The sequence below is a fragment of the Aegilops tauschii genome, chromosome 2, assembly GCF_002575655.3.
Source record: "Aegilops tauschii subsp. strangulata cultivar AL8/78 chromosome 2, Aet v6.0, whole genome shotgun sequence".
NCBI classification, from domain to species: domain Eukaryota; kingdom Viridiplantae; phylum Streptophyta; class Magnoliopsida; order Poales; family Poaceae; genus Aegilops; species Aegilops tauschii.
Window position 1 is genome coordinate 546,748,358 of NC_053036.3, and position 26,385 is coordinate 546,774,742.

Below are 26,385 nucleotides of genomic sequence, written 5' to 3' on the forward strand. Positions count from 1 at the left end.
GGGAGAAGTGCTTAGCTTTGGGTTCAATCTCGTGGTGTCCTTTCCCAGTGACAGTAGGGGCAGCAAGGCACGTATTGTATTGTTGCCATCGAGGATAACAAGATGGGGTTTATATCATATTGCATGAGTTTATCCCTCTACATCATGTCATCTTGCTTAAAGCGTTATTCTGTTCTTATGAACTTAATACTCTAGATGCATGCTGGATAGCGGTCGATGTGTGGAGTAATAGTAGTAGATGCAGGCAGGAGTCGGTCTACTTGTCTCGGACGTGATGCCTATATACATGATCATACCTAGATATTCTCATAACTATGCTCAATTCTGTCAATTGCTCAACAGTAATTTGTTCACCCACCGTAAATACTTATGCTCTCGAGAGAAGCCACTAGTGAAACCTATGGCCCCCGGGTCTATTTTCCATCATATTAATCTTCCAACACTTAGCTATTTCCGTTGCCTTTTATTTTGCTTTTATTTTACTTTGCATCTTTATCATAAAAATACCAAAAATATTATTCTATCATATCTATCAGATCTCACTCTCGTAAGTGACCGTGTAGGGATTGACAACCCCTTATCGCGTTGGTTGCGAGGATTTATTTGTTTGTGTAGGTGCGAGGGACTCGTGCGTGGCCTCCTACTGGATTGATACCTTGGTTCTCAAAAACTGAGGGAAATACTTACGCTACTTTGCTGCATCACCCTTTCCTCTTCAAGGGAAAACCAATGCAGTGCTCAAGAGGTAGCACCTACGCATCAAAACCACAACGATTTTTCGTCAAGTATGTGATGTTTTAACCTTCAACAAGGACCAGGCATAGCCACACTGGATTCAACTAAAGATGGAGAAACTGACACCCGCCAGCCACCTATGTGCGAAGCACGTCGGTAGAACCAGTCTCGCGTAAGCGTACGCGTAATGTCGGTGCGGGCCGCTTCATCCAACAATACCGCCGAATCAAAGTATGACATGCTGGTAAGCAGTATGACTATTATCGCCCACAAGTCACTTGTGTTCTACTCGTGCATATAACATCTACGCATAGACCTGGCTCGGATGCCACTGTTGGGGAACACAGTAATTTCAAAAAAATTCCTACGCACACGCAAGATCATGGTGATGCATAGCAACGAGAGGGGAGAGTGTAGTCCACGTACCCTCGTAGACCGTAAGCGGAAGTGTTATGACAACGCGGTTGATGAGTCGTACATCTTCACGATCCGACCGATCCTAGTACCGAAAGTACGGCACCTCCGTGATCTGCACACGTTCAGCTCGGTGACGTCCCATGAACTCTCGATCCAGCTGAGTGTCGAGGGAGAGCTTCGTCAGCACGACGGCATGATGACGGTGATGATGAAGCTACCGGCGAGGGCTTCGCCTAAGCACTGCAACGATATGACCGAGGTGGATTATGGTGGAGGGGACACCGCACACGGCTAAGACAATGTCTGTTGTGTGTTCTAGGGTGCCCTCTTGCCCCCGTCTATAAAGGAGCAAGTGGGAGGCTGGCTGGCCCTAGGGCGCGCCAAGGAGGGGAGGAGTCCTCCTCCTAGTAGGAGTAGGACTCCCCCTTTCCTAGTCCAACTAGGAGGGGGAAGGGGGAAGGAAGAAGAGGGGGCGAGGGAGGGAAAGAGGGGCGCCCCCCCTCCTTGTCCAATTCGGACTCCTCAAGGGGGGGGCAGCCCTAAGCCCCCCCTCTCTCTCTCACAAGGCCCATGCTGGCCCATTAGTTCCCCTGGGGTTTCCGATAACCCCCCCCCCCCCCCCCCCGCGGCACTCCGATAATTATCTGGTGACCACCGAAACTCATCTGGTGTCCGAATATAGTCATCCAATATATCAATCTTTATGTCTCGACCATTTCGAGACTCCTCGTCATGTCCATGATCACATCTAGGACTCTAAACTATCTTCGGTATATCAAAACACATAAACTCATAATACCGATCGTCACCGAACGTTAAGCGTGCGGACCCTACGGGTTCGAGAACTTTATATGTAGACATGACCGAGACTCATCTCCGGTCAATAACCAATAGTGGAACCTGGATGCTCATATTGGTTCCTACACATTGTACGAAGATCTTTATCGGTCAAACTGCATAACAACATACGTTGTTCCCTTTGTCATCGGTATGTTACTTGCCCGAGATTCGATCGTCGGTATCTCAATACCTAGTTCAATCTCGTTACCGGCAAGTATATTTACTCGTTCCGTAATACATCATCCCGTAACTAACTCATTAGTTACATTGCTTGCAAGGCTTATAGTGATGTGCATTACCGAGAGGGACCAGAGATACCTCTCCGACAATCGGAGTGAAAAATCCTAATCTCGATCTATGCCAACTCAAAAAACACCATCGGAGACACCTGTAGAGCATCTTTATAATCACCCAGTTACGTTGTGACGTTTGATAGCACACAAAGTGTTCCTCCGGTATTCGGGAGTTGCATAATCTCATAGTCATAGGAACATGTATAAGTCATGAAGAAAGCAATAGCAATATACTAAACGATCAAGTGCTAAGCTAACGGAATGGGTCAAGTCAATCACATCATTCTCTAATGATGTGATCCCGTTAATCAAATGACAACTCATGTCTATGACTAGGAAACTTAACCATCTTTGATTCAGCGAGCTAGTCAAGTAGAGGCATACTAGTGACACTCTGTTTGTCTATGTATTCACACGTGTACTAAGTTTCCGGTTAATACAATTCTAGCATGAATAATAAACATTTATCATGATATAAGGAAATATAAATAACAACTTTATTATTGCCTCTAGGTCATATTTCCTTCATGAACACCAAACAGATCAACCAATTGCTCAAAGATCCCGACCACGAAAATGGTGCAATTGCCCCAATTCTTACCCCATTCTCGCTGCACACGTAGAACGGACGATTCTGGTTCCTCGGTGTGTGAGAAACCCTCCGATCAACGCCCGTCCGACACCGCGGATAGACGAAGACAGGCATGTCCACACGCGCTCGGCTCTGCATCCGCGAGGTGGCGCGAGAGCTTGAGGAAGACATGGAGCTCGGAGCCGAAGGGGATCTCAACACCGCCGCACCCTCCACAGCTAGCTTCCCACTGTCGTGCTCTCTCTCTCTCTCTCTCTCGCCGTGGTCACCGCCGTGCTCTCTGTCGCCGTGGTCGCCGCCGCTGTCTGTCGCCCGCTTATATAGCACACCCGCAACGACTCTCTGCTCAACGGCTCTATGCTGGGTCCCACAAGCCACGCGTGCAACGGTCTGAATAGAATTGGGCGTCTCTGCCGCCTGGTCCCACCTGTAAGGGCCGAGTCAAAAGGTTGACCTGACGGAGACGGCAGAGTTCACGGAACGAGTCGGTGCGCACGGACTAGGGGCAAAACTGAGCACAATTCGCATCTAAGGACAAAACTGAGTACATGGACACCACTGAGGGCAAAAGGATAATTAACCCTTATTTATAAAGCGGGGCGAAAGCCTCTTTCAGTATTGGGCCGGTCGCCTGTAGTATCAGGTTTAAATACTTTCTCTTTTCCTTTCGGTTTATTTTGGTTTTTACAAATAAAACAACATGGACAGTTTTAGGAAAAAGCATGTGACCATCTTTCAAAAAAATTACATGAAATTTTGAGAAAACTTTTTTTTAAAATATCTAAATCTACGAACACTTCTATGTGAATTTTTTAAAAATGCTTGCGAGCACTTTTTTCAAGACTTTCGTGAACATGTTATAAAGGGATGGACATTTAAACATTTTTTCAATTTGAGAAAAAATTAAAAAACTGCAAAGATTTTTAAAATAAAAAATAAAACCAAAACAAGAAAAAGTGAAAAAAAAGCCCTGTAAATATCGGCAGAGAAAACAAAAAAGGAAGAAGAAAAAAAACCCGGAGATGAACCTTCTATAACCTTTCTAAACCCAAAACCTATATCCAGAACCTTCCCAAAACCGTGAGATAGTAACACTAATTGGGCTGGCCTAACTGTCCTTTGTGATGAGCACTGCTATGCACAAGATGTTGTGCGGGCGATTTCTACACGACATCGTAGATCAATTTGTACATGCATATCACCAAAGTGCAGCAGACGGCTCGATTGGCCATCGTTCAGTTGTCGTACAGGCTATGCATCGTCTGCACATCAGTTTTGTTGTGTGATTGCCCGACATCTCATCGCAATGAGCGGCAAACAGGAATTACTGGCAACACGTCTGATCAACCCACGTGATTGCATAGACATAGTTATGTGAATTGATTACATGCCCCGAAAATAGAAGCATGCATATGTGAAGCCCATCTCAGTTCGGAACTACAAATCAATTAATAGAACAAACCAAGCTAACAAAAATAACAAACATTGAGAAAAAAGGTGGCCCGCCCATGATACAATCTAGAATTGACAGCCTATATATTACAACCCTATGAAATTGAATGGCGTTATGAAAAGGCACGTGACCCTTTGCGATTCAATATGTTCCAGTTTAATTAAAGTTATAGGTTTGTCCTACATCAAACTTCTTTAACTTTGATCAAGTCTATAAAAAATATACTGACTGGCCGCTTCCCGTCATGTTGGAGAAGTGCGGAGATCACTAGAGAGGAGGGGGGTCAGAGCGGTCTTGGGGTGGAGTGGAGTGGAGTGGAGTGGGAAGTGGCTAGGGTTTCGTTCGGATGCTGATAGTGAGGAGGTATTTGTGGGGTAGGGTGGGCTAGCATGGGTCGGATTTGACGTGGAGAACGTGTCCAGAAATGTCTGGGCCTCGCCATGTCCACCCCAGTTATGGGTTGTGTATGGAGTACATGACAACCGAGATGCATAGGGGTGGTTTGAGAGGTTCGGTTGGATCACATTTTCATGACCAATCCGCGCCATCTGCCCGGGCATATAGGTAAGAGACGAGGGGTCGGACCATCACATTTCTTTACACAATTCTACCAACAACTATTTAATAGTGCGCTCTTGCTGACTTGGTCACTTCTCCATTCACGGGCTTGACTTGGGTTGTATCATGCTTCCTGGGCCGCTGAGCCCGTGCGCTTCGCTTGGCGCAACTCTCTCTTCTCTTTTTGGCGTTTCCTTCTGCTCTCATCAATCATCATGAATGAAGTGGCGGTGACACAAAGGCAATGTCTCATCTAAAAGAGTTATATACCATACAAGTCACAAAGTTGGAGTGCATGCTACGTTTTGGTGCATAAACTTGGCACGCATATGACAAAAAGGTCATCGACCAATCACAGCGTGCCCGCTGGCAGCCATGTCGTTGTTGTTTGTCGAGCTGGTGATGCTCTAAACATGGTTGCAATTTTGCTGATAGGCCCCCACCATTTTAATTTTACCCCCTAACTATTTTTGAAAGTAACTCGCACTATTCTTGTGCATTTTTTCATTCAAACCCCGTCTATTTACAAAATTACGTTAACTTTCTCTGTGTTATGGACTATAGACTTGTTACGTAATGTCATCTTTTAGTATAACACACTATTTGGGTAAATTCAACACAAGTGTTCTTCTAACATCGTGCCCTCAATGTTGCTAACATCATCTTTACACTTAACGCATGCCCATGATCAGGAAAACAGAACCATCATGTAATACTTGAGCTAGTACTAGAGGCAAGACTAGGAATCTATTTTACCGCTTATAACTCTACACGTGCACATGAGTTTTCTCTTAGCCTCTTGGCTTTCGCAGACTTGAGAACAATAGCGGTTACAACATAGAATATAAATATTACCCATAAACTCGGAAATAAATAATACTTTTATTATTGTCACTAGGGCATATTTCCAACAAGAGAGGCTTGGGCAGCAGTGAATCAACATTATAGTTGTGGGGTGACCCCACAGCTTATTAGCAAACCTTCGATACACATGTGTATTCATACAAAACAACTAGAGGCCAGGTAAAATCTGTGATAATAATCACTCCGACCCCATAGGTTTATCATCCTGGCGCCGCCACTGGGCTTGGGATGAGTGACATGTGAGGGAGAGCCTTTCTCAAGAAGGCTCGGTGGCATGTGGGGCCCAAAGGTTTTGGGCCCTATGGGATCCCCTTGGCCCCATGTGTTGGCACCAGTCCTCTTATGACTAAAAATGTCCCTTCAATTTTCTCAAAATTTCCGTACTTCCAAAAATACCTATTTTCTATAACAGAAGATACAAAAAACAACTGGCACTCTGGCACTTCCTCAATATGTTAGTCCAAATAAATGAAAGAACAATACATATTCAATAAGATTATGGAATGATTTTTTTAATTATAGATACGTTTAGGATGTGTCGGTGATTCCTATAATTAATTCCTGCCATGCTTTACACTAGGCCTCGTAATAGCCCCTCATGAAATGTTTGAAAAAATGCTTGGTAAAACCAAACATTACTTGCATATATTGATTGTCTCTTTAGGTTCTTGACCTTAATTGATTTAAGCTTGGCGGAACCAAGAGTTCCCCCAAGTGCGTTTGAAATTGTGCCTCGTGAAGTGCTTGTAGGGAAACCATTGTAAAACCGAACATGCTTTGTTTGATCATCTCTTCAAGTTCTTGCTCGCATTGAGTAATACTTGGTGGCAACGTTGATTCCTCAAACACTTCACCATGGTGTTTAGAATAAGGCCTCGTGAAGTGCTTGCAGGGAATCCATGGTAAATCAAACATGATTCGTATTGATCATCCCTTTGGGTTCTTGGCAGGCATTGAGTAAAGCGTGGTGGCACCGAGAGTTTCCCGAAATAATTCACAATGGCATTTTGAAATAATGCCTCGTGAAGTGCTTGCAGTGAACTCATGGTAATACCAACCATGATTCGCCGCCAGTACAAATCTTGTCGTTTATGACCAGCATCTAAAAAATGCTTGGTTACACCGAGAGTTTCTCGAAATAATTCACAATGGCATGAAATAATGCCTCGTGAAGTGCTTGCAGGGAACTCGTGGTAATATCAAACATGATTCACCACTAGTACAACTCTTGTCATTTATGACCAGTATCTAGTAAATGCTGGGTCACACCGAGAGTTCCCCCAAACACTTCACATAAGCCCTTGGAAAGGTTCTTCGTAAAGTGCTTGCAGGGAACTCCTGGTAATACCAAACGTGATTCCCCATCAATATTTGTCTTGTGGTTTATGACATGTAATGTCGGCTAAATGTTTGGTCTAACCGCGAATTCCCCCTAACACTTCAGATAATACCTCAAAAGGGAGCTTCATGAAATTCTTGAAGGGAACTCCCGGTGATACCGAATGTGGTTTGATATTAGTGCATCTGTCTTATCCTATGTGGCTAGCATCTAGTAAATGCTTGGTGAAACCAGTAGTTCCTCCAAACACTTCACATAAGCCCTCATAAAGATGCTTCATGAAGTGCTTGAAAGGAACTCTAGGTAGTACCAAACGTGACTTGTCATCAGAACATCTCTAGCGGTATATAACCTGCAATATCCGCTAAATGCTTGGTCACATCGAGAGTTCCCCCAAGCACTTCACATAATACCTTGGCGAGGTGCTCCGTAAAGTGCTTGAAGGGAACTCCCGGTAATACCAAAGTTGGTTTCCCATTATATTATAATACATCTCTGTTATGGTACGTGGCCCGTATATATGTTTACTAAATGCTTGGTGACAACAAGAGTTCCCCCAAACACTTCAGAAATGCCCTACAAAAGATGCTTCCTGAAGTGCTTGAAGGGAACTCCCGACGAGGCCAAACTCGATGAATTCTCACCTAACAATCATCATCTATATATGTGGATTTCATACATGGCCTATCAGTATAATTAAAACACAAGCACTCTCAAACCTACTGAAACTGTTGATTGCCACCCAGAGTTCTCCCAAACACTTCACTATGCACAGCTGTCAAGCTCACTACGCACACTTACAAAAGTGTCAATGCACTGAGACATAGTTAAGCTAGCTAGCTACTGAAGTGGTTTGAGGAGAACTCCAGTTGACAACCAACCAAACTTGCTATGACTCCGCTCATCTCCCGTGGACCACACCTCACTTGTCTAACCTACCCCGCTGATGAGCACATAGCCGGCTGCTATTTATAAGTCTAGACGAAAGACTAAAGATGTCCAGTAAGAAGCTTGTTGCTTCCCGTGGACTGTGGTATGCAAATGCTTGCAAGGTCTTGGAGCCGGATAGGTGAACCTAGCAATGCACCTAGCCATGAAGCGGCCTAGGTTAGAAGCTAGAGGGAACGGAATCTCATGTGATGTGTCATTTTTTGGGAGGCACTACTCACGTGGATTTGCAGCTCCGAATCGTAGAAAAGCTCATGGAGCAAAGGTGCGTGCCGAGGCTGCAAATTCCTTATCTCCCGCAGCTAGCTAGAGATCATTTCCATCAGCCCATGCAAAGGGAGTGTTGCGGTTGCAGCATGCAGGGATCACGCCATCATCTCACCATGCAACTGGTGCAAAGCTCGGGGCACTTGCAGGATAGGACACGGGCCAGACACACGAGCTGGGATCCTGGGCAATCTTTGCTAATAATTCGCTGCAGGAAAGTGCTCCACTGCTCTATAGTACTGTAGATCGCATGGGTGGACGTATTGGTTGGTTGCTGTAGTGCTGTTGGTGCAGTATCTTTGATGAAGTGAGCAGGAACTTAGGTGAAGAAACCTTAAAGTGATCAAAAATTTAGGTAGATCAAGACAAAATGTTTTCCGCATCCTGATACAGACTATGCTTCGGTGCCTTAAAACACCTGCCTTTGTATCCATAACATGTAAGCCCAAAAGGTGGCTAGCCCACATGTCAGTGACCCAAAAGCAGGTGCCTTGAAGACACCGAAGCTGCGTCCTCCTGATACATGCTGAAGATTTCAGTGTTGATGGCTTGCATCGATCGGTGCAGCGGGAGGACACGGGTACCACCTCTACTTAAATAAAAATCACAATGTTTATATACAGTTTAAACGCACAGTCCGTTCAATAACTTGCCCTACTCATCTAGTACTATACTTTTCACAGGCCGTGGCTTGTGCCATCAGGCTGGTTAAGATCGAACAGGACCGGAAAGTGTGGAGTTGGTCTTTTACTCCTCTAACCCGCATCTACCCGATCCTCAATCCGCCGTAAGAGAGTATATTTTTTACTCTGGTCCTAACTTTCTCCCTATATTTACTCCACCGCTCAGTGAATGAGTAAAAGCCGCGCCTCTACTCCACTGCCTCCCCCACCCCTCCCGCGCCGCATCTGTGCCAGCGCCAACCCCTACCCCCCGTCGTCACCCGCCCGCCGCCGCGGACGCACCGTACGCTCCGTCGCTGTCCTCTACCACTTCAATTTGTGCCTCCTCGTCCCATCGCCGACAAAGAATCGGTGGATCTGCGGCTACTCCCGCCGCTGTCGGATTTGGTGTTTTCGGCCGCCAACGGCTGTGCCTTGCCATGGATTGGCCGGGAAGCGGACCGCACATCCCCGGGAACGCCTCCGTGTCGCATGCAGGTACCGGCTCCGTCTCTATCCACTCAAATCTCCTCCCTCGGCGGTTCACCGGCAAATACACGTCCGCCCTTCACCCAGGCTCGGTGCTGGCCCAGCGGCTTGCCGGCTTGCCGTTGCCGGTCATACAGTGCGATAACTGCACGCGACAGGTGGTGCGCCGAGTTTCTACCACACCGCAACATCTCAGATGGGTGTTCTTCAAGTGCACAAATGATGGGGTATGTGCTTGTTTTGATTCAGTTGTTCACCGGATTCGGCGCAATTTCGGTAGCTCATTGTCTGCTCAAATTTGTGTGTAGGATGGATGCAAGTTTTTGTATTGGGAAGAATACATCGGCCTATTAATAGCACGAAAATTGATAGATGTTCGTGCACTCGTTGCTAGAACCGAAGCTAGAGATGAGATTAGATGCGAAGCAACATCTACTTCTTTAAAATCGAAGAAGAAAGAAGTGTTCAAACTCGAGAAGCCGCAGATCAAAATGAAGGCATAGAGAAGATATTAATCCAACTAGTGGGAGTAGTTGGGGAAATTGGATATCTTTTAAAATGTCTAATTGTGATTCTTGTTTTCTTTGGTCTTGCTCTTTTGGCGAAGAATTGATGAATTATGTACTCCAATGTCATTGAGGAAAATAAAGAAGTAAAGAAATGTGTTTCAGTGGCAAAAATGAAATGCAAATGAAAAAATTTACTCTGTTATATATATATATATATATATATATATATATATATATATATATATATATATATATATATATATATATATATATATAAGGGATCGGCTAGGTCGGACGAAAATTTAGTGAAGTATATATATTCCACTAAGCTTTTTTTTCGTCCGATAGTCCGCTATTTTTAGGGAATCGGTTAGGAAAGCGTGAAATCACCATCCCACATAAACAAACAAAGTAATGTTTCACTTGTCTTTTACAGCACGTTCATCATCAGAGTTTATTAATTAAAGGCCAGCTATCACATAGACAAATAATGCTGCTCGGACACATTTGGTAATCCTGACGGCAGAGCACACAGACCTAATCTGGCATTTTCCGTTAGAAAATCTGTCTAATCCAATGGGGTTAGCGAGCTACTTGTCCCATTACGCGTGGCTGTTGGACAGGCGGCATAAAGGGCGAATAAGAAAAGCAGAGACGCCGATGGGGCAACACGCCCACAGTGCTGCAACAGAGGGAAAAGCTACAGGAGGGCGTCCAGGTTCAGTGCACCCGATCCGTGTCACTGCAGGAGATCAATACTGTCGTTCAAAGTTCAGAAAGCCGGCCAAATGACGGGTTTCAGAGCGGGTCAAATTGGAGCGGGCTGAGCCTCCGAAGGGACGTGGATGGAGTATAAGTATCTTTGGTGTTGAAGCATCGTTCCCAGAGGCGAGATGACGTTCTTCTTCCCCACGCCGTAGGGGGAGAGGCCGTCGTCTCCCTCCCATGGAGTTCCCTCATTCATCACTTCTTGGTTCGTGTCCGTTGTTGTTCGTTCAGCTTCATGTAGGGAGGAGCGTTTTGCTGTTGTGATCGATCCCCCTTGCGTTGTTTGTGGATAGGGGAGATGGAGATTGGAGATGCGCCTCCTTTTCTCGTCTTGCTGCGTGTTGTTGCAGCTTGATTGTATGTTTGTTGTATCCATTCCAGGCAAATAAATCTTTGAGGAACCCCGCAAAAAAAAAAATCTTTGATGAGCAGAGAGATTGCTTGATCATGTTTTCTTGTCTCTTTAGGTTGCTTGTGTTTCTTTCGTTCACTTGTCTGATTGTGGCCTCCGGAAATGCAAATGTGTGTGCGTGAGTGTGTTTCTGCTCCCCATCTGCAGCTGAAGAAGTTCCAAGTGCTGCAATGGTTTATGATCCAAGATATTCTGACACCATCAACGCCGTTGTGAGAGGGTGCACTGGCCCAGACGCCCAGTGTTCCTGAATTTTACCATGTCTTCGGCTATGTGTATCCATCCGCCTCTGGCAGAAGGTAGGGGCCATGTGAAAATTAATGCCTGCATTCTTTCACCAGTCCGGCCAATGAGAACACTTTCAGCTCCCTATCTTGAAAAACTAGCTCTCAGATACAACAATATGCATCAACATCGGACATTTAAGGCAATAACATGTACAGGTCTGTACCCTGAACAAGTAAGCTAAAATACAGTGATCACTCAAAAGATATTTCCTGCAAAATTATGTAATATGACAAACAGAGGATTGCATCTTCTGTTAGTATGACAGTACGAATATCTCAGTTAGAAAGCACAAAATACTACTCCCTCCGTTCCTAAATAGTCCCTCCGTCCCAAAATTCTTGTCTTAGATTTGTCTAGATACTGATGTATCTAATACTAAAATGTGACTTGATACATCCGTATTTAGACAAATCTAAGACAAGAATTTTGGGAGGGGGGGTATATAAGTCTTTTTAGAGGTTTTACATACGGAGCAAAATTGGTACATTAATGAGACAACAATAAAAAAATAGAAGTGATTTTACCATTGTCGTCGCCGGGTTATATGATGATTACGGGTGAACAACGCATATGATTGTTTGTCATATTAAGTGCATAATCACATACAAACGGCTATGTAAACCATACAAAATCTAGAAGTTGATTTAAGTGGCAAGCCGTCAAATGTCAATCATATGTTGCTATGTTTTCAGACTCTACCGAGTTTGAATACAATGGAATGTAATGTCAAAAACACAAGTGTGGACCTTACAAAACATGTGTCTTATTTTCATGGAATATTTTTACTAGTACCCAGTTGATCGATATAGCGGAATAAAACCATCATCACAACTGGACAGACCATTATGCTAGTTCCACTTAACATTACAGTGCCACTGTTTATTTGCTCCATAATCCCTCCAAACTAAAGTGTTTAGGATTGGACCGTTGTGGGAGCTTCCCCACTGCGTTCGGCTTCCTTCTCCGGCGGCGATGCTGAAAGGAAGTGGCAATGTGGGGAGCTCCTATCTATCGCTAATTGCGAATGATTGTCCGGGAGTCGCACTAGGGGCACTGTATTTGGCCGGGTGGCCTACTTAGGCTTGTGACACAACCTGTAGAACTATCAGGTTTAAATATATTTGTTCTCTTTTCCTTTAGGTTTATTTTGATTTTTTGTTAGGTTTTTAACATAAAAAATACATGGACATTTTTAGGAAAAGTGTGTGACCATTTTTTTAAATGCGTGACCTTTTGAGAAAATTGAACTTTTTTTAAATCTACAAACACTTCTATAGAATGTGGAGATGTTTAAATATACGTGATTTAAAAAAAATGTGAACATTTTTTAAGACTTCTGCAAACATGTTATAAAGGGTTGAACATTTAATCATTCTTCCCATTTTTGTTTTTTTAACTATGAACCTTTTTAAAATAAGAAAAAATTAAATCTAAGCAAGAAAAGAAAAAGGAAATCCTATAAATACCGGCAGAGAAAACAACAAAAAAGGAAGAAGAACAAAAAATCAGACATGAACCTTCTAGAACCTTTCTGAACCGAAAGAACTATACCCGGAACCTTCCCAAAACCGTGAAATACACTAATTGGGCTGGCCTAACTTTCCTTTGTGTGATTGCCCGGCATCTCGTCTCAATGAGAGAAGAATTACCTGCAACACGTCCCAGCAGCCCATGTGTTGCATAGACATATTATGTGAATTGATTACATGACCCCGAAAATAGAAGCAGGCCTATCTGAAGCCCATCTTACTTCCGAACATGTTGTGTTTTTGGGGGCATCACAGAGTAATTTTCTAGTGCTAAAAAACATCCTTAATGTGTATGAAACGGCCTCAAACCAGAAGTTAAATCTCAAGAAGTCATCTATATTTTCTATTAAAGGAAGTCTGGTTGAGGGAAAAGCTGAATTGAAAGGAACTCTAGGCAATGATTCGAAAGCTTTGAGTGAATGTTATCTTCACCTACCAACTCTGGTAGATAGATCAAAAGATGGGACTTCAAGAATGTGAAAGAATCCTCAAAAGGTGAAGTCATGGGATAGAAGGTCCAAGGGCAATCAAAGGCATCTAGAGAGGTGCTTGTCAAATCCGTCCTCCGGTCTACACAAATTTACACTATGATCTATTTTCAACCCCCAAAGAAAACGTGACTAAACGTGACCTCGATCTCTTGAAACTTTGGGTGGGGTGCAGCCAATGGTGATAGGAAGGTACACTGGATTGCATGGGATAAGATGTGCACTACAAAGTGGGAAGGTGAAATGGCTTCATGAAATGCTAGGTATTTAATCAAGCTTTATTAAATAAACAAGCGTGGAGGATCCTTCATGTCTGAATTTTCCTGTGTGCAAGGGTTTTGAAGATTAAATATTTTTAGAGAGGGAAACATCATGAATACATCATGCCCAACCAATGCTTCTTTCACTTTCAAAAGTATTCTACAAGTTAGAGACCTCCTTGGAGAAGGTGCAGCGTGGAGGATTGGAGATGGCGGTAGGATCAATATCCATCATGATAATTGGATACTGGAGAAAGGCAACCTAAAGCCACTAGGCGAGGATTGTGTGCATGTCATCACTAGGGTTTGTGATTTATTGAATGAACATGGGACCAATTGGGATAGAACCAATGTGGCACAAATGGTTTTGGACGATGACACCAATGACATATTGCAAATCCAAATTGGAGGACCGAACAGTGAAGACTACCTTGCTTGGAACTTTACAAAACAAATTCTCTGTTAGATCCGCACACCATTTAGGAATGGCTAGGCCCCTTCTTGACAGGCTAAAACACAAAGGGTGGTTAACTCTTTTGGACACCTGTGCGCCAGGCAAAGCGAAAATCCATACGTGGAGACTCATGCAGAACAAACTAGCTCTAGGAGCCAAACTCCGCAAAAGGAAGATCAAGCCCAGGGTTTTTTGTGTTGCATGCGGTAGAGAGGAAGATATGTTGCATAAATTATGGTCCATATTCAGCTTCTAGAAGGTGATGCGCTCGGAGATGAGAGTACCGATGGCAATCCCGCTAGCGTCGTTGTGCTCCCAGAGTGCATTGCAAAGCTGGATGCTGGCATGGACGACTGAAGCTTCTCTGGAAGAGCGCGAGGTAATGGTTCAAAACTTATATGGCCTATGACCGGTGAGAAACGAGACGAGGGAAGGTAAACACATGGCTGCGTTGCGCGCCATTGGTACATCGGCGACATGCTTCATGGAGGAATTGGGCGACATGCTTCATGGAGGAATTGAGAGCGGCGCAGGATCTTTGCGTCAAGACCCCCATCCCTACCCTAGTGGAGCGCTGGCTCAAGGCCAACGACCATGGCGTCACGTCCAAGATGCGAGAGAAGAGTGGTGCAGGAGTGGTGATGCGCGATCACGATGGCACCTTTCGGGCAGCTGCATGGCACTACTTCTCAACTACCTCCGATCCAGAGCTAGTGGAGATCCTTGTGTCTCGGAGGGCAATGCAATTCGTTGTCGAGATGGGTGTCACGGAGATCATTGTGGAGCTTGATAGCAAAAGCGTGGCAAGCATGATCAGCGACTCAACCAAAAACCTCTCGGCAGCTGGGCCGGTTATTGAAGATCAAAAAATGCTCAAGTCTTTTGAGAATCACAAAATCAAATGGGTGAGGACCGCGGAGTTCAACAAATGGAGTAGCGCATATCATGGGATGAGAGAGTGTTAGCAATGATGAGTTATGTAAGGTTTGGCTTCATGTGCCGTCGGACTAATAGAACAATTTTACCCCTACAAAAAAGGCACATGCAAGGTCTCATGTGAATTGTGAAACAATCACAGCCAAACCGAAGACGAAAATGATGCAAAATTCGAAAAATCAACAGGAGCGTCTCCTCCGAAACCGAAACCCCGCTCGCTCTCCTCCTCTCCCCATTTCGCGCACTTCTCCGGCCGCCGCCTCAGACCACAAGCCCTCAACCTAGCCGGAGACCAGAGGGGGAGCCCTCCTCCTCCTCCCCCCTCCAGCTATTGCCGCTCCGCCATGAACAACTTCCACGTCTACGAGGCCATTGGCCGCGGCAAGCACTCGGTAACCCTCCGCCCCCACCTCCTCCATTCCGGCCGGTTTCGCCCCCTACTCCGGCCTCGGATCCGCCCCTATCAGGCTGGGGCTGGCGCGAATGCAAGGGATCTCTGATTGTTTTTTTTTTTTTTGGGTGGGGTTGTGGTGCGGAAGACGGTGTACAAGGGGCGGAAGAAGAAAACCATCGAGTACTTCGCCGTCAAGAGCGTCGACAAGTCGCAGCGCTCCAAGGTCCTCAATGAGGTGAGCCAGCCCCTCTCTCCCAACGCCCGCGTCGACTTTGGGGGATATTCTGCATCCAAGGTTGTGCGGCGTTTGCATTGGTTTAGGAGGGGCTAGTTGGTCTGGCAACCTGTATCCGCTTGCTAGTGCGTGTATGTATGTCGCGGTTCGCATAATTTATTTGATGGTACATCTTCCGTGGCTTTGGGTTTATGCTTGGTACATGTCCGTATCTGATTAATTGTTGTTTGCCCAAGCATTCTGTTTTCTGGTTAGTGTTGGCTTGAGAATGATGCAGTATGAAGGGGAAACTGCCCCAATCTAGACTAAGATAATGATAATCTTTGATGTGCTAACTGCTAAATGCCGTGCTGTTTCTCTCCTGCCACAAAGCATGACGAATCCTTATTTTTGAAGTGCTGGGAAAACATCAACTTCCTAATAATTTTGCATGGAGTTTATTTCTCATACCCAATATTCAATTCCCAATTATAGAAGAGATGTGCCCATGAAGATAAGTTACAACCTGCTCTCACTGATGAATGTTGCTCACTTACGATGGGCAAATGCTGTTCTTTTGTCAGGTTTGTACTTAGTTTTTGTTATTGTCGCTTCCAAGGACCTGCTTATCTTTTGGATGTGCCTTTGTCTCTCTGAGCAACTGCCCAAGGGTAATTCTTTTAAATAAGGTAGATAAAGTGTTACTAGATAGAGAATCATTCTCAAGCTTGGTAAGCATTCTTAGATGTTCCATCATAAGTTGATCAATGCTTATTCTCATAAGTTGTTTATTTATGGTTTGTTCCTTTCTGCCAATGATGCTTTTGAACTTACCTTTGCAGGTCCGGATGCTTCATTCTTTGGATCATGCAAATGTCCTGAAATTTTACTCTTGGTAAGTTTTTAAGGACGTATTGCTTTTGCCTATGCCAGTTTTGCAGTATAGCAATGACAAGTACTTTGCTAGTCTTGTTGAGGTTATCCTTATTGTTCAGTTAACATTTGACCATTCTAGTGCATACCATAACTACGCCTTGCTTTTCTCCCTAGGTACGAAACTTCAGCACATTTTTGGCTAGTATTGGAATATTGTGTTGGTGGAGACCTCAAGGGCTTGCTCGAGCAGGTATCTTGCTTACCCAATTAAGCATTGTATCCATTTCTCTAAATTGAAGAAGGGAACACAAAGCATCCATTTGTGTATGTTTGCAACTGATATATTCTACAGATACCACAGATACGTGAGAAAAATTTGCACCTAAAATTTAGGAGCTTGGAATATTTGAACTAGAAGTACAAGAGACAAAACTTACCGTTTTTATCAGCTTTTAGGAAAATTCCACATGAAACTTTATATGACAGCTTGCTAATTGTTCTTCCAATAGGAATAGATGTTTCGCACAATCTTCTTGTTGTTGCTATCTATAATTGTGCACATTGAAAGAAACTTCAATCTGACAACTTGAATTTGTGAATGCTACTAAAACTATTTTTTCTCGAGAAAACTATTTGTCATTTCATTGAAGTATGGTCAGCCCGAACCACCTGCTTTTACGATCTTAGTTCTAGTTTTCTTCTATAGCATTTACGGGTTTTATACTTTGTGTTCATGCATTGAAGTACGAATGTTAGTCTTGCTTGTGCTCCACTTGGAAAAGGATTAGGTAATTAACTGCTTCAAGATGGGAAACTGGAGTGCTGCTCTCCATTTTCTCCACTTGGAAACACTCAAAGCACCCTGCATAGTCTTTGACTCTAAGAAATACTTGATTTATTTGCTATCCTGATAATGCTGATCTATTATTTTTAGTAGTGTATTATATTGTTGCGGGGCAAAGTGTTTGCTAGCCTGTTTACCAGTACTTGCTTGTCATCCTAGACAACACGTGTTGATAAGGGTGAGCCACATAATTCTCTGTGGCGGTTGTTTGTGTTCCAGAGACCTGTTGTGTGAGTTGATCTTTTATTGTATGTAACATCAGTGAAGACAAATGCTACCCCATTTTTCTTCTGCTTGCTTGTCATCCTAAACAACACGTGTTGATAAGGGTGACCCATAATTCTCTGTGGTGCTTGTTTGTGTTCCAGAGACCTGTTGTGTGAGTAGATTTGCAGATCTTTTACTATATGTAACATCAGTGAAGACAAATGCTACCCATTTTTATGCTTGCGGTTGTCTTTATGTATTCTGTCTCATGTCTCATCCTATGTATTTTCATGCAGGATAAGAAGCTGCCTGAAAGTGCCATGCACGCCCTGGCTTATGATCTAAGCCCTCCTGTAAAGTTTATTTGGTAACCTCGTTTCATTATATCTATTGTGTTATGCGTGGATTTTGATTGACTGAAAACATGTTGGGTGTTAGGTTCTTGCATTCACAAGGAATTATATATTGTGATCTGAAGCCATCTAACATTCTACTTGATGAGTTTGGATGCATGAAGGTAATCAGTAGACCACTGTGTAATATGTAAATACAGTGACAGCAAAAGAATAGACAATTGCTGGGAACTAACAGTAATTTTCCCTTATTGTTGTAGCTGTGTGATTTTGGATTAGCAAGACGTTTAAAGGACATTGAGAAGACCGATCCTGGAGATGTGAGCTCCCATTTCCTTTTCCTCAAGCATTTGATTTCGTTTGGTTTTATCTTATTTTAATGATTCCCCGGGTTTGAATACCTTGTTCTTAGGTGCCACAACCTATGAGGGGGACACCATGTTACATGGCTCCTGAGTTGTTCCAAGAGGGAGGGGTCCACTCATATGCTTCTGATTTCTGGGCTCTTGGTTGTGTGCTTTACGAATGCTATGCAGGAAGACCTCCTTTCGTGGGCCGTGAATTTACCCAGTTAGTCAAATCCATACTTTCAGAGCCTGCACCACCTTTACCTGATAACACGTCAAGGTCTTTCCAGAATCTGATCAACTGCTTAGTCATGAAAGACCCAGCTGAAAGACTACAGTTGTCTGAACTATGTGCACACAACTTTTGGAGGAACAGTATGCCGATGATTCCTTTACCTCCTCAGCCTGCCTTTGATAACATGGTTGGACTTCCCACTACGCCATATTTAGCTGGGCGAAATGGGGAGAAACCCTCCAGACAGCTAACGCCACCCAAGACTCGTGAACACCTACGCAAGAAAGATGAAATTCTGCCAAGGTGTTCACGACTCCTGTTAAGAATGTGCAAACCAGTAAGAAAAATAATCCAAAACCTTGTAAGGCTGATGGTTTGAAGGGTGTAAATGTCCTTAGAATGTCTCGCATAGCTAAGAGAAATTTGCAAAGGGAAAAGGCCAAGGAGAACTACAGGCGCCCTCCCACAGAAACAGACGAAAATGAGGCTGAAGTTAAGATCGAAAATAATGACATGGAGCTTGATTTTGGTGAAAATCCAGAAGGCGATGCACCTGATGATAATGATGGATCAGATAATGCTGGATCCAAAGCAGATGAAAAACATAGGACTCAAGGAACTGATGGAGATGAAGAGAACTGCATAAATCAGGCGGACATGCTCATGGATGAGTGTTCTGTTAAGCCGGATACCTTGTTGAAAGCTGAGCAGAACTGTTCAGAGAATCTTGATGTGGTGGCTACTCCACCTAGTTTCTGCATGAGGAAAGCACGTCCAAAGATAACTTCTGGTGCTGCAACGGGTTCTGAGCCGTCTAACATCTTTGAAGCATTCTGGCATCCAACAGACCTTGCAGTTAAACCAGTCATGCCCAGTAAAAAAGGAGATAAAGCTACAGAGACCATCTCCGTGCTTCCTTTTGAAGCTCTTCCTGCCGCTGATTACATCAAGTTACCACGAGAACAGGTGAATGCATTCAATAGCCAGATAATTCAGAGTTTGAATGGATCTTTTCAGGTTTCAGAGAAACAGAATATCATCAGATATCTGGAGTTGTTAAGCATGAACTCTGATGCTGCAAATATAATCACTAATGGCCCAGTTATGTCGTTGCTCATAAAAATGCTCCGACTATCAAAAACTTCAGTCTTGCGTGTGCAGGTTGCTTCACTTATGGGACTGCTGATACGCTACTCCACTATCCTTGATGCAGAGCTAGCTAGTTCAGGAATTATTAATGCCTTGTCAGATGGCTTAAGGGACCGGCACGATAAACTGAGGAGATTCTGTATGGCAACACTTGGAGAATTACTGTTCTACATATCAACTCAATCTGATCAGGATAGCAAGGAAAGCAATGCCGAAGAATCTCCTATGAAGGACAACAAATCTGGTGCTTTGTGGCAGGTTAGAAACTCCAAATGAAAAATATGCTAGCTCTAAATGTTTTTTGCATGCCAGTGGTTGATTTACATGGACTTACCTTGTATTACCCTATACCGCATCACGTTCTGAAAAGATAAGCTGTGGTGGCAAGTTAATGGGAATTAGATTCCAACATCTCTAATGGTTGGTACTGATTCTTCTATGGCAGCATATTCTCTGTGCCCACCGTAGTACTGAAGTAGAAATTCATTAGGAGTTGAAAGTATAATAACTGAAAGAACTAAATGCACACATATGCATATATAGATGGTAGATACCGACTTCACGTTCCAATACATGCTCCATTCTTTATTCATGTGTCTAGACGCAAGTTTATTTTTAATGTGTGTGTTGAGCTTTTGCAGTTATTATAAGTACATAAAAGGATATGTATTGGAACATGAGGATGTTTATATCAATATCTTAGCTGTATGTGGTCATGTAGACTAGATATACATATGAGTGGTTCATTTCCTTTGATTAATTGATTTGCAGCTACAAGTTCAAACTACTGTCTTCCCATGATTTAACTTGGCAAACTGTGCAGGTCCCTAGTGCTGTAATAGCACCGGTGTCGTCTATCTTGCGTAAAGGGGAAGATGATCTGGCCCAGCTTTATGCCTTACGAACAGTTGATAATATATGTAGCCAAGGGACAGATTGGACATCACGGTTTGCTTCCCAAGATGCAATTGGTCATCTTTGCTACATCTATAAAGCAACTGGGAAGCAGGAGAATACAAGGCTTATTGCAATTTCTTGTTTGAGCCGCCTAGCTCGATTCAGTTCGTCATGTACTCATCTAACACTGGAGAAGCTATCGTTCAAGGATATTGTATGCACACTCTTTAAGGGCAATCCACGTGAGCAACAGATAAGTCTGAATCTTCTAAATTCGGCATTAGTGAACAGTCATACCATACCAAATATGAACCGCTATATTCAGTCATTAACCGAGGAGAAACAGTTGGTCCCTGGACTTATTTCTCTGATAGAACAGGGATCTGACATTCTGCGTGGAAAAACTCTTCTATTTGTTGCTCTTCTTTGCAAGAACAGTCGAAGGTGGCTTCCACAATTCTTTTGCAATGCAAAGCTGCTATCAGCAGTCGATAGATTGGGAAAGGAGAAGGATGGTTTCATTCATCAATGTACCGTAGCATTTGTTCAGTTAGTTGCTTTGTTGGTCCCAGGCATTCTTGACACTGTATCCAGTGATATACAACAGGTCATGGGTGGCAAACGTCATGGACCTATTACTGCTTTAACGGGACGTGCTCATCCAAAGAGCACAATTCATTTGTTTCCTGTTATCCTTCATCTTCTTGGGAGTGTATCCTTCAATCACAGAGTTGTGACAAGTCAAGTATTGCTCCAGTTGGCTAATCTTACGAAGATATTGGAGACACCATTTCAGGTATGGCCTATAACTATCTGGACCCAACCTTCTTAGAACTGCTAGTCTCAAACCAGGATTCACTCACTGCTTTCTCACACACATGCACACAAGGAACTAGTATGAAGCTCTGTAGGTTTATATCAACAGCACAAGCTTACTTTTACAAACAGGGGTGCATGTCCTTTTATAGGACTAACCAAACCGACTATGCTACCAATACTTGATAGCTAAGCTAGGACAGCTCAGTGCAAACTTTTACTGCAGTCTAGGACATACTGGTATCTGTCTACAGCTCAAAGTCAAATCTGATTTTACTTTTTACTGCTGATAACTATATCCTATATCTGAAGGGTGTAGCTACTGCTCATTGCTGACATATGCATAGCTAGCTAGTTTTGCATGCCATGATACAACTTCCACATAACTGACCATGACAAGATTAATACTAACAAACCTGATGCGAAAATATGGAGATCATTCATTACATATTTACACTGCAATGTCTAAAATAAGCTCATCCTAGTGTTGATGCTGTCTTGCCTTCAGTCTTCGCATTACGCCATGTGTTCACTAAACTCTTGTCTTTTGTGGTCATTTGTGTACACTTTATTGTACTTCCAGGCTCGGGATGATTTCCAAATGATATTGCTGCGAGTTCTAGAGGCAGCTATGGAGGAGTCTTCTGTTATACTTATGGAACACAAAATATTCACAAGTCGATTCCTTCTGAGCTTATTCATCTTATACAAGGGCAATAAGGACTGTGATGCCAGATTCCTATGTTTGAAGATACTGTCTGATGTGATGATTGTGATCTTCAGTGATTCTTCATTGACTCCAGACGAACAAACGTTAGCTGACCTGAAAACAATCTCTCACAAATATTTTCTCCCGCTGTACCCTTCATTTGCAGAGGATGAAGATCCAATACCTATGTATGCACAAAAACTTCTAGTAATGCTGGTGGAGCATGATTGTGTTAAGGTATCTGATATCCTGAATGAAGCAACAGTATCCCAGTGTTTCGATTTTTTGCTTGGAGATCTTTCAAATGCAAACGTAAGCAATGTGAAGCTTTGTTTTGCACTAGCATCTGCTCCTGACATGGACTCCAGTTTCCTTTCACAGCTTCAAGTTGTCAGAAGAATAGGGACTCTGGTTGAGTTTGTGACTGCCAAAGATATGGATGGTTTTCTGGAACCAACCTTGGAACTTTGCAGAGCTTTCATTATCTGTGGCATCGGCAGCAGCAGAAGTACCGCCCTTACCAAAGAACATGCACTCCTTGTTGACAGCGCCTTCAACATGAGCATTGCTGTTGATCAACAATCTTGCATCATGGATATATGCGACCTCGGTGGCAGTATGGGTATATTTCTTGAGGTGGTTGGAAATTCAGATCCACACATAAGCGATTTGGCGTCAGATTGCGTGGTGTTGCTGCTCAAGGCAGCACCTCGAGAGGCCACGATGGGCTTGCTGACAAATCTTCCTAAACTGAGCGCTCTTTTGGACTCGTTGAAGCATGGTGTCTCCCTCCAGCTGACTCGTCTGCTATACAGCCTAGCATTCTCTTGCAGGCAGTATCTAGCCCAAGGAATGATACTCTCAATATCGGTGCCAGCTCTGATGCGAGTAGAAGCGCTTGTCTCGGCTTTCAAGGGCTCACATGACAGCTGCCTTGCTGATGCTGCTTCGTATCTGGGTGCCGAACTGCAGCGCCTACCTTGCTGTGGTTGAGCAGAAATGTGGTCAAGGAGCCAGTCAGCTTGCTGCTACTGCACACAGGTGATCTCAATAGGAGGGTCTTGGCTTGGTATTTCTGGCGCCAAGTGTATGAGCAGGGCCATTGCCTCATCATGAGAGGCACGGAGCTGACCTCAGTTGCTACCGTCTGGCATGGGAGTGCTGGGTTTCAAAAGTGATGTTCTGAGCTCGTTATCTACCTCGTCCTTCCACTCCGAGATTCTCAACTGGTACCTGGCAGCATACAAGCCCAGGTATTTGTTTTGTATTGTGCTGCTTATTCTGCACCCATGGCCCACATCTGTGCAGAATTCAATCCAACGCCGTTTGTCTGAGTTAGCCTGGCTCAGACGGTCGCACACGATGTGAGCCGTCCCGTGCAAGATTTTGTCCCGACGGCAGCGCTTCCTGGACCCAACGGAATTTTTAACTGACAGAAGAAGATTGCAGTCTGAAACACATGTCATGCCAGTGCCTGAGTTCTCACCTCCGCTAAAGCACTGTGATCAGTGGACCTTGCACCCGCTCCTGAGATTGCAGAGGAGGCACTGGAGGGAGAAGTGAGATGAGCCATCTATTGATTTATCTTGGAGATGTACAGCTTCAGCTGGGTGGATGACTGAACCAGACTGTACCTTCAGTTCTCCCCAGCCTCTCACTGTCTATGTATAGACGGTGCGCAAGCCTCCTGCCCAGGGAGTTCATATTTCAGATTTATGCAAAACCCATCCACAGATAAGCAGAGTACTGATGACACCTGTAGGCAAGCTAGAATTCAATGCAAACACCATTAAGTTTGGAGAGTAGTACACCAAGCAATCTGTCTCACATATTCCATGCTACAACAATATCTGATCTTGTAGTACCAGCTCCTGAAATTGTGCTCATTACAAAGTTGCAGCTCATCCAAACAACAGCTTCCAACCTGACCACCGATCAACCGGTACAAATAGAATACATGAGGTAGGAGTACATATTAAGCACAACAACACTGATAAGCAAATATCCAGAAAATGTTTTCTGAAACCACTACATCGTTTCATCAAATGTTCGAGTCTTGCATGCTAGCTCAACACACATCTGGGTGTCTCAGTTCTGGACCTTTGGCGCAGTTGTTTCGCGGGTAACCCTCGACCCCACAGTTCTTGCAGGCGCCTTCTCCCTACTTGTCGTGGGTCGCCCAATCTCTTCACTCTTTGCTCTGGTGCCAGTAATCTAGCTAACCCATCTCTTCACTAGGGCAGGTTCTAGAAAACTTCCTTGTATATTAATTGTGTTGCTGAACCTCCTTGTTCCCATATGTATTGCATACTATGGGTCGTCGATGAACAATTTTCTCTCCATTATTATTTTCAGAATAATGCTGATGGAGCGCAACTGGGTTTAAAATTCTCTGTTTTCTTATATATCTAGCATTTGACTCTTCAAGCTACAAGCAAAAACTATTACTATCCCTGGAAGTACTTATGCCTAGTCAGTTGTATTCAATTATTCATGCATATTATGATTTGCGCGATGAATATGTACACGGTAACTATTGCAATATGCATCTTAGTGTCTTACTTCCTCATGCCATCTTTCTAGTGAAGGAGGAGCGTTTCCAGAATCGCACCGCAATAGAAATTCAAATAGCCGGGAAAAAAAAATCAGTAACCTGGGAAATGGTAATTCTGTATTATTAAGCCGCAATAAAACTGCATTTTCTCTCTAAAGAGAGTCTTTTCATCTCAAAAAGAGGAAATTAAGTCTTCTTCTTTTTACAATCTGACATACAATTATAGGCACTGACTCACATCCGCCCCTAGCACGAGCAGAACAAATTGCTATTATGTACTTTTAATCTTCTCCTTGAAGTACTTATTATTATTACTTTATTTATGGTTGGGTTTTGGAAGAGGACCAGGTGCTCGGATCTTTGCGGTAATGCCTTGAAGGTGGAGGAGATGGCACCGAAGGGCTTGCAGTTGGAGGGAAGAAGGGTAACGGCGGGAAAGGCCAAGGAAAGGAAGGCGGCGGAGGCGGGGGCGGGGGCGGAGGAGGCGGTGGCGAATACAACGACGGCAGAGGCGGAAAATGTGGGAAAGGAGGTAGCTGTGGAAACGGCGGCAAAGGGAACGGGAATGCAGGCGGCGGCGGCGGGGGCGGCGGCGGAGATGGTGCCGAGAAAATCGGTGGCAGATGAGGGAACTGGAACGATGGCGGCGGCGGCGACGCCGGTGGCGTCCACGGCCAGGGCGGCAAAGGGAAAGGGAAAGCCGGTGGTGGAGGTGACGGTGGCGTGAAGAACGGGAATGGCGGGAATGGGAACGGGAATGCCGGCGGCGGGGGAGTGAAGAAGGGTATGGGCGGGAACCAGGGGCGGGGCGTGCAGAACGGGATGGGCGGCCACGGCCAGTGCGGGCAGTAGAAGAGCGACGTGTTGAGCGCGGCGGCCGCCGGCGTCGACGCCCCCGCGCCGTCGCACTGGCCCGCCTTGTTGCCCGGGCGGTAGTAGAGGGAGTTGAGGTTGTAGAGGCACGCGTCGGGGTCCCGGGCCGAGAAGGAGATGTGGCCGGCGGTGGTGGTCACGGCAGGCACGTCGCAGAGCGGCGAGGGGTTGTCCAGCACGGCGGCCCGGCAGAAGGACGCGGCCTCGCCGCCGGTGGTGCAGCCGAGGCCGGCGACCGCCGGGATGTCGAGCCGGTAGGCGCCGTGGCTGTCGGTGGTCTTCTCGGCCGTGATCTTGATCTCCTCCTTGGAAGCCGTGCTCGCCCTGATCGCGCAGTCGATTCTGACCTTCACATCTGACGAACGAACAAATGGGAGATCGCTTCAGAACACGGGAGGAATTCGATGAATTGCATAGCAAGAAGAATGCATGCAAGAGTGGAACCTGGCAGGAAGTAGCTGTGGTTGGAGAAGGAGCTGGAGGAGCAGGCGTCGCAGAACACGGTGCCGGTCACCGTGAGGTTGGCTCCACGAGACCCCTGGCACTGGCCGGGAAGAAGAAGCAGAGCGGCGACCAGTAGCGCCTCCAACGCAAGGAACAGCACTGGCTTCTTCTTCTTCATGGTGTCTTAGAGGAGCTAGCTAGCTGCGAGCTGAGAAGAAGCTACTGCTAGCTGATAAACGTTGGCTCCGGCGAGCTTTATATCCGGCCAGCCGGGTGGCCAAAGCCTTAGCTAGCGGTGGGTGGGAGATGATGATCCATCAAATCAAAGCTTGTTGTTTATGCGGACAACTCGCTCGAGACGAGCAGCAGAAA

The 26,385-nt window shown here is 44.7% G+C and overlaps 2 protein-coding genes across 2 annotated transcripts; one reads left to right on the forward strand and one right to left on the reverse strand.

Moving 5' to 3' along the window:
* Positions 1-15,251: 15,251 nt before the first annotated feature.
* Positions 15,252-24,545, forward strand: LOC109748763 (serine/threonine-protein kinase RUNKEL). Its single transcript, XM_040399678.3, is given in 11 exon segments — positions 15,252-15,493; positions 15,641-15,730; positions 16,552-16,604; positions 16,760-16,835; positions 17,933-17,994; positions 18,075-18,153; positions 18,250-18,309; positions 18,402-18,858; positions 18,861-19,978; positions 20,544-21,413; positions 22,017-24,545. Coding segments are annotated over 11 exon segments (4,032 nt in total). The 5' UTR covers positions 15,252-15,445; the 3' UTR covers positions 23,136-24,545.
* Positions 24,546-24,791: 246 nt separating this feature from the next.
* On the reverse strand, positions 24,792-26,385 carry LOC109748767 (uncharacterized). Its single transcript, XM_020307789.4, has 2 exons — positions 26,014-26,385; positions 24,792-25,924 (listed from the first exon to the last, which is right to left on the reverse strand). The coding sequence occupies exons 1-2, from the start codon at positions 26,189-26,191 to the stop codon at positions 25,017-25,019; spliced, it is 1,086 nt and encodes a 361-aa protein (XP_020163378.3). The 5' UTR covers positions 26,192-26,385; the 3' UTR covers positions 24,792-25,016.